General features: G+C 41.0%; 1 protein-coding gene across 2 annotated transcripts in view; it reads left to right on the top strand.

Moving 5' to 3' along the window:
• Window positions 1-3145, top strand: part of LOC126399224 (exostosin-1) — a 388340-nt gene extending 385195 nt beyond the window's left edge. For both annotated transcript variants that reach the window (XM_050059081.1, XM_050059080.1), the window contains one exon: window positions 2255-3145. In XM_050059081.1, coding sequence (XP_049915038.1) covers window positions 2255-2440 — 186 coding nt within the window. In that variant the 3' untranslated portion in view covers window positions 2441-3145. The remainder of the gene's footprint in view (window positions 1-2254) is intronic.
• The last annotated feature ends 6283 nt before the right edge of the window (window positions 3146-9428 follow it).

The raw sequence follows: 9428 nt of genomic DNA, 5'->3' as shown, positions 1-9428 counted from the left end.
ACTTGGTTAGGGTCAGGAAAAGATCATGGTGTGGGTTAAAATGAAAAAGAAAGTGACAAACACATAAGCCGTGAGCCTGCTTCGCCTCAAGCCTTTCCCAGCTGACCCAGAGCCGGTCGCGGCGCACCATCAAGGTAGAAATTTCAGTTTTCAGTTTTCAGTTCAGCACCGCGGACCGTCAGACTAATGGGATGTCTGACCAGTGGGCTGTCGGACCAATGACATGGACCCCTTATGAGTTGCACCATCCATGTTTATTTCATCTCCTCTGTCAGAGTATAAAATGATCAGTGACAGTTTGAAGACAGTTACAAGAGTGGATGGTGCAAATTAGTGTTTTGAGCAAGTTTATTAGCTCAGACAGCTTCTTTTTTTTCTCCAATTATCAGTACGTTATTGAATGAAATTATGTACAATTAAGCAAACAAAATGCCAGGGGCGATTTAACAGCCCAGTGCAGGGCAAATAGACAGAAACTCTGCTAAAATGTCTCAGCTGCTGCAAAATGGAAGAAGCTATCCACTTATCAGCCATGTTGCTTCATCACTAGGCATTAATTATGATATATAAAAGGGGGAGGGGACACGTCCACACCAGTATTCAGGTATGCACAAAATGCCTCCCAAAATTATTGCCAAAGTTATTTAGAAAAAAATAAAATTGCTACTACGAGCCACCACGCATCGGCATTCGAAATAAGCATTTGCAACTTTAGGCTAATTATAAAAATAAAATAAACAAATTGTCATAATTGTTGCTTCCAGTTCTAGTCTTACAGTTTACTGCAGTTTTGTGTGTGGTTTGTCCAAGTGGTGTTGCCATACCCCAGCAGAAGCCGTTGGTTGATTGCTGTGGGTAGGCTCAATCAATGTCAAACATTACACTGTCTATATTACTCCTACTACTACTACTTTTAAATTCGTAAAAAAGTGGAAAGCTAGAATGAGTGTTATGTGGGCTATGTCACTTTCAACTGTTTTAGTTTTTGTTTCCTCCGTGGGGTGGCTGGCTCAGCCTTAGAGATAGGGTAAGGAGCTCGGACATCCGGGGGGAGCTCAGAGTAGAGCCGCTGCTCCTTCGCATCGAAAGGGGTCAGTTGAGGTGGTTCGGGCATCTAATCAGGATGCCTCCTGTTAGAGGTGTTTTGGGCACGTCCCACTGGTAGGAGGCTGGGGCAGACCCAGAACACACTGGAGGGATTACATGTCTTATCTGGCCTGTGAGCACCTTAGGGTCCCCCAGGAGGAGCTGGAAAGCGTTGCCGGGGAGAGGGACGTGTGGAGTGCTTTGCTCAGCCTGCTGCCGGCTTCAGATAAAGCGGTGAAAAATTGATGCATGGATGGATAGTATGTCATAAAAATGTCATAGTGTGGTCACTTTGTATGTGTGGCTTCACTTCATATGCTGGAACCCTAGAATGGCACTCAGTCATAAAAACATTGAAAACCACTGATCCAAGATTTTTGTTTCAAAATGTAAAGAAAAAAAAAAACACCCTTAAGCTGTTAATTTTCTGAATTTTTTTCCTGTTGGGAAATTCCTCCCAGACCCACCTCAGGAGTTGGGTCACAAAAGGTTTAGATTAAAAATGGTCCCCCACAGTGCTAAAAACATGATTATGGCCCTATGTCATATGCTTTGCCTCCTCGGTCAGATTATAACCTGCTCTACAAAAGAGAAGTGGTTAGCAGGCAGTTATCAGACAGGAGCTAATGGTACGAAGGTATCTTTTAATTTAACTGCATAAACTTATTGTTTTATTAGCAACAGAGCAAACGAGCTTACTAATTGACAATTAGCAAGTTTGTTTGCTCCAACTGCTTTTACCCTCTTCAGTAATTATTAAATGAAACAATCCAGAGAGCAGAAGGTCGGACGGATTTAACAGCCAAGCAAAGAGAAAATAATGGTGGATAGTATCTTCAGGTTGGCTAGTGTGTTAGCCATTAACTCTCCACCTACATTACTTCATCTTGTGAGTAATCACTACATTGCTAATCTTCTCAAAACAAAGAGGTGCAGATTATTTTTGCTGAGTCACTTTTCTTTCAATTTTTATTTTTCTTGTGCTGTACTGCAAACAAAGCTGGGTTTTACATACTATATTAGGACATAGTCAGTTAAAATACTATAATGTTTGTTTTTCAGCATTCTCTTAATATTATTATTATTATTACATGCTACAGAGCTTTGTTGGTTGACATACATTAATCCTCTCCCTCTTTGTTTTCCATCTCTGTTTCTCTAAACCAAGGGCTCCAAATCGTCTCGGTGGGCCGACCCAGACCACTTCGCCCAGCGACAGACCTGCATGAACGCCTTCAGTCACTGGCTGGGTTTCATGCCCCTGGTGCACTCCCAGATGAGGCTGGACCCTGTGTTGTTCAGGGACCAGGTTTCCATCCTGAGGAAGAAATACAGGGACATTGAGAGGCTGTGAGTGCACAAGGATGCACACCAAATCATTGTGTGTGTTCGAGATGCCGTGACAGGAATACACACACTGAATGTGAACATTTGTGAGGCTATAAAGGAAAACTCCCACATGGACACCGGAGATAAAAAAAATTAATAAAATCGTGAGGTATGCATACGGCATATAACTGCGTATTTCTATGAAGAATAAAAAGAAAAACACAATTCTGTGTGTGCGGTTGATAACAGCGAGTGACTGTGCATATCCGCCATATACATAAATAAAAATGCATGGATACACATGCAACAAAGACCTGGACACATTCAAGACTGTCCTGACCACAGACATACAGTATGTGTTGCATGGTTTGAACAAGACAACTGTACAAGGACCTGAAAACATAATGTGTTGGAATAAAAAAAGAAAACCTAAGAGCTATGTTTATTGTGGAGGTCGGAGTGTTGAGGAAGAGTATACAGTATAATGGACAAAGGTAAAGAGATTTATGGGCTATAGATTGTATTCATAAGGTCAAAGGACACACTCTGTGGGGTTATGTATGTAAAGTATAGACACATTGTGGACAAAAGGGACACACTAGCTTCTGGGTCATGCCACGTTACAGCTGCTACTCCAAAACACCCAGAGACAATGGCGATATGCCTCTTGTACACTATTGTAGATTTTCAGCAGCAGTTCCTGTCTGTATGAAGCAAATAAAAAATACAATAAAGAGATGTTATGTTATGAGACATGAGGTCAGGTCTCAACAGCATTTCTTGCTTCCTTCCTTCTGTCCTTTGCTTGTTATCTTTTATTTATTTTTGACAAAACTCTTCCTTACTTCTTTAGTACTTCGAATCCTTTTTTTTTTTTTTTGGCCATGATCTATTCTGCCTTTGGGGTTTTTTGTTGTCGCTGACTGTTCTGCCCTCTCTATGCATGTAGGTGCACACTAGGCAGCTAGCCAAACACATTTCCAATGAAGGTTGAAGACAGGAGCTAGCTTTTGAAGGAAGAAGTTGTGAAACTGTAAAAAAAAGTATAAGACAATAAATTCAGTGATAAAAGTTATAAAAACAAGAGGACAATACCACTGACAAAAGTTAGACCAATTGCAGTGGTATTAGCACAGTGAAAAGGAAACTGGATTTTTCTTGACAAAAAGTAACATAGTTCCACCAGTCATATATCAACATCATATCCCATAAAAAGTACAGTTATTGATCGAGTAAATATACACACAAGTAAAACTGAAAAGATATAGTCAAAAACATTAACAGTAAAAATGTTATATTTGGAAGACATTTGCCTTGGACAGCTAGTAGCAGTGAACTAATCACAGAATTAAGTTAAGAGTTAAGAAATTACAAAACAACAGTCGTAAAAAACCTATAATAACAACAGTACCTAGAGATAATGTTCAACATGAGCATCTGGAAAGTAGACAAAATGTTACATTGGGCACCTTTCATCCTCCATACATGCCATCTCCTTAGCCCATTTCGTAATTTTCCATTCACCCCGCCTTGTTACCACACCCACCTGCCAGTCTATCACCTGTCCACTCAATTACCTCTCCTGCCCGTCCTCCACACCTACCTCATCAGGCTGATACCACTCACATGCAGATGATTACCCCCTGTCAGTATAAAGACGCCCACTTCACAGACACTCCTTGCCAGCCTGTTCTTCACCTCATGCACTGACTCTCCAGCGTTTGTTTTTGGACTGCTTCCTCTGTATCGACCCTGCCTGTCTCTGACTCACCTGCTTTGTCTGATCCCCGGTAATCCACTCTGCCTTCCGTCTTCTGTCTGTTTGCCTGTTTCCTGTGGCCTTCTGGCCGCAGCTCTCGGTGTGTGATTCTGTTCCCCTGGGGACTCTGAATTTGAACATTAACTCTCTGTTGCTTCAGCTCAGCTCCTTGTTTCTGGTAAGTATTGTGTGGGATGCTTGCAGGCTATCTTGTTTTACAAAGTGGAGATGGTGGTAGTAGCTACAACAATATCTATAAGCTACCCATGACAGTATTGTGAGTATGAATTATAAGGAAGGACATACTCACCCACCTTTTCAGTGGTAACTCTGTGATCACAACTTTGTTTACATGACAGAATGGTGTTTAATATTTAATGGATTCGGTGTGGATGGAAAGCATCCGATGTAATACAATGCAGCATGATCTGTCTGATGCTCGCAACCAGTTAGGACACAGCATTATGGGCAGTGGTGTGCACGCGGGGGGGTCGCCCCCCCTCGTGGCCCAATTGTTGAAAAACGCGCACTAAAGTGCCCTCCTGGGAGCCAAAACGCGCACTAAAGTGCCCTCTTGGGAGCTAAAACGCACGCTAAAGTGCCCTCTTGGGAGCCAAAACGCGCGCTAAAGTGCCCTCTTTGGAGCCAAAAAACACACTAAACTGCCCTCTTGGCTGGTTAAAACATGATAAACTGCCCTCTTGGCTGGTTAAAACATGATAAACTGCCCTCTTGGGTGGTAAAAACATTACTGTTGCAATGACTTTTATGTTGGGCCCTTTTTTGATCTATATTGAGCCAGAACTATATCTCACAGAACCAGTTTGGATTATCTGGTGCTAATATGGTGTTAAAATGCACTAGATTACAGGAAATGGCATCTACTTAATTGAAAATTTTGTCCATGTCTCTGTGTGTTCTTCACAGTTCAATGTTGAATCTACAAACTAACTTGAGTAGTCTGTCTAGTTAGTCTGTTTTAAGGCTATATAATGTACCATTTGTATAACATATAAACATGTCTAAAGTGCCCTCGAAAACACGCGGAACTTAGTGCCCTCTTCAGTGGCGACAACGTGCTGTATGTGCTCTTTTTTTTTTTCTTTTCGCCTCTGCCCTTCAAAAAGTCTGTGCACGCCACTGATTATGGGGATTTGCAGGGCGTTTACCTATGCTACTTAGATTCAACTGGCATGCGCTTGCAACTTACAAGGACAATGGGATTCTTCATTATAAGAACACGGGTGCAAACAATTCTGCAATTAAGGATGAACCTGACACGGACAAGAAAAACATGTCACATAAGCATTCCTATTGGCGGCGCAAATGCGGCGCAACCAGTAGGAGTCGCTAATGCAGAGAAACAGTCACAATCCCTCACTGGCTTCTCACCCAGGACATTGGCATTGGAACAAACAGTGAAGCTGAAGTTCTGCTGCGAGGAATTGAACATCTTTGAAATGACAGGTGCGTGTTTTGTTCTATTTTTGGTTACATAAGATGCTTCTTTGTTTTCTTTTCACCTTTTTAATTTCAAATGACAAGAATATGTAGCAGACGTGTGAGGGCAAATGGTGTTATTCCCCTCACATGAAGGATGTGATGTATTTTGTGATGCTATCCTGAGCTCAGTGTCGAATAAGTCCTCACTTGTGCTGCACAGCCTTAAAAACAACCTCCAACTAAGCAGTCTGTTTAGACAGGATGATCCTTTTTTTAAGAGGAAGTGGAACAATTGCCTTCTATTGTCCAGTTTTATTTTCTACATCTTGTGACAAATAAACATATAAATATGGTCAGAGTACATCAAAGTTGAGGCTGGAAAAGAGCATGTAGTTCAGCCAAGCTTACCGTGATAAATAAAGTTAACAATGGCATCAATTTCAGACAGTAATGAGTAGATTTCATAAGCATGCTCTAGATTACACACATACACACAGCCACAACCCTTTCATGTACAGTATGGAGGGTTGTTCCCATGACAATAAAGGAGCCAATCAACTATCTTTCCCTCAACCCATCTGACACTCTTCATTTGTCTTTCCCTTCATCTATCTTTCATTGATTTTTTCCCTCTCACCTTTCATCTCCTCCCTCCTCTCAGACACAATAATTATAATCACCTGATCTTATTCTCCAGTTTTCCCTGTACGCCGTTCCTTCATCTAACCTCCCACTTTTCTTTTCAGGTTGTTCCCTCTCTCACAACCAATAACCAGGATCTCTTCATCATCTGAAGGTTATCCCAGTTTTTTCTTTTTTGATGTGACATGTGTCTCCAAACTAAGATCTCAGCAGAATTAACAGAACAATGAAGGGCTGCATCCCTTTCAGGTAACATCTTGGCATAATGTAAATAATGGCATCAAAACAGCAAGCGCTACACAGGCATACTGTGTTTTCTAAAAAAGTTGCATGATATATTATTAATAAATAATGCCTTGTCTCTCATAATTAAAAGTTTAAGCCACCACAGCTTGAGGAAGCATTCAGATGTACTGTAATGGCCCAGTTATATACAGACAGGAAGGGAACCTTCTGTCTGTACTCGTTCATTTCATACGTATTTGTGCACGTTTTCTGAAAGCTTAGGGATACAGATCTTGGGGGAAGTGTAGCGGATTTCAACTGAGGTACAACCATAGGAAACAATGAGGACATTTTAGAAATGGAGTGAAAAGAATTGTCCATCCACATGTTAGAAGTATTTAATGGCCTCACAGACCACTGTCGTCTTCAATGCTTCCTCAATTAAAACATACATTATAGCCCCATTTCCACTAAAGACTTTTGGTATGGTACCTTTGGAACCAACAGTAACCCTTCAGACATGGTACCTAGACCTTTGTGTTTCCACCGCAAGGGTACTGCCCTTAAATGTGGGCAGTGCTGTTGTCACTCACAGCTCCATCCAGCACTCATTGTGTTTCCTCATCACCGATGACACAGACAGAAGTCTGCACCTCATTCCACAGGACACCCATCCACAGAACAGGGTTGGACGCTGACATTTTCAGAACAAAATAAAACATGCTGCAGTGAGAGTCTCTCTCCATGGGATATTTAAAAAATAGCAGATTTGTGGATTTAGTCCTTCTCAGGCAAGCTCAGGGGTTTATTGTTGCTGGAGCNAGGGTTGGACGCTGACATTTTCAGAACAAAATAAAACAGGCTGCAGTGAGAGTCTCTCTCCATGGGATATTTAAAAAAAATAGCAGATTTGTGGATTTAGTCCTTCTCAGGCAAGCTCAGGGGTTTATTGTTGCTGGAGCCCACAGGAACAACGATCCACAGCCCCTTTTTTTTCTCCAAGTGAGGATTGGGATATATGCAGATCACATAATTTGGTTGAAATTAATATATATTTTTAGACACCTGAAGATCCACTCATTACTAAAAGTGTATATCACCGGAGACAGACAATCAAAACTGATGGAATGGTCAAAGTTGTCATATTAAAATTTAAGGCGTGCTGATTGATTCGCGACGTCAAATCATGTATTGAGTAACATTATGAGTAAATGTTCCACCTTAAAAGTTGCCAGCAGTCGGCCCAGTGAATTAAGTTATTTTTATCAACAGACTGCAGTGTTCACAGCTCCACTTTTTTTTTTTAAAGATATTTTTGGGGGCTTTTTAGCCTTTAATGTATAGGACAGACAAGTGTGAAGGGGAGAGAGAGAGAGAGGGAGTGACATGCAGCAAAGAGCCACAGGCTGGAGTCGAACCCGGGCCGCTGCGGCAACAGCCTTGTACATGGGGCGCCTGCTCTACCACTAAGCCACCGGCGCCCAACAGCTCCACTTTTCAGTACCAGATCTGTGTGCTAGATACCCCAACAGAGGTGGGACCAAAAATGGGAATGGTTAGGAACGGTTCCTTTGGTACCATCCACAACTTTCGCAGTGGAGATAGAAAAAGAGCGTACTGAACTGAACCGTACCATACTGCCCGGTGGAAACACGGCTTATTACAACCTCCTCCATCGTTGCCATGTTTGTTATTATCAAAAACTTTTGACTCTGCCCTCTAGTGCCTCTAGTGGATGTATCTATGTCAACATAAAGGACACATGGAAGTATGTGGGCAGTGACAGTCACAATGTTTGAAATGAACATATATATTTTCATATATAAAGGGAGTATAAGTAAGCTTTAACTGTGCATGCTGTGTTTTGCAACAGGTTTTAATTTGATATATACCTTTTTCTTACATAACTTTAAATAACTTTTTCTTTAACTTTTTTGCACTCTTAAAGATGTGATTATATTTGCTTATTCCAGATAAAGTCTCATTCTAGTTATTTCAATACCAATTAATGTCTTATCATCATCTCAAGGTAGCACTGGAATGAATAGTCAATTAATGTATTAGTTGATCGACATGAAATCAATTGACAGCCATTTTGAACCACTGTTTTGTGTTTTGTATGGTTGCAAATTGACCATATTTGAGATATTTGAGCTTATACTAAGCAGAAACAAACAATTGTTGATGTGTCACCTTGGGCTCTGAAAAGATGTATTTTCTAACTGTTTTATGACATTTGACAAGTAAACAAAAAGTTGACAGATGGATCTCTGCCAGGTCAAATGCCCCAGTTCTTGTATTTATCTCCCTATTTGCATCCACTGCAAAACAAACTAACAAACCGAACCGAAAACAATCTCCTTGGTGGAGGAAAAAAGCAATAGCTGCAGGCATAATTTCAAATACCTGTCAATACATTTCAATATCTTTGGTCTGTCAATCACTGTATTATAATTCTAAATCATCTCTAAAGTTATATTTACTTTACCTTGAATGCAACCCTATTGCCAAAGCAGGTGACTGTCTACCAACTTGTTTGTAGAAATTGCAATCTAGAGATGGTTAAAATGTCTGTCTGATCACTAACTTCATGTTCAAACAGCTCGTACTGACAGTCAGCTCGCTGAATATCTACCATTGAGATTTAACAGTGGCCTGTCAAAAAATAAAGTGATACCATTTGTAGACTGGATTTCATTCAAATGTGTCAGTGTATGAGACCAGAATGGGCCATTTTCCAGTTAAAGTGAACTATTTTCCAAACACAATCATTCCCTCTTTTCTCGTTGTGCGCTCTCCTTTTCTCCAGTCTGGCAAACCACCAGAGCCAACAGATGATTTAGTGTGAGCTACAATGGCTTTCATTTCAGTTTGCTTTAGGGAATTCTCCTTTTGCTCTTATGATGCATTATGATGGTCCCTGCAGCCTGTAAAACTCTGTGTG

Source organism: Epinephelus moara, chromosome 12, assembly GCF_006386435.1.
Source record: "Epinephelus moara isolate mb chromosome 12, YSFRI_EMoa_1.0, whole genome shotgun sequence".
In the NCBI taxonomy this organism is placed as follows: domain Eukaryota; kingdom Metazoa; phylum Chordata; class Actinopteri; order Perciformes; family Serranidae; genus Epinephelus; species Epinephelus moara.
Note: the sequence above shows the minus strand (reverse complement) of the source record. Positions and strands in the feature narration are given on the sequence as shown.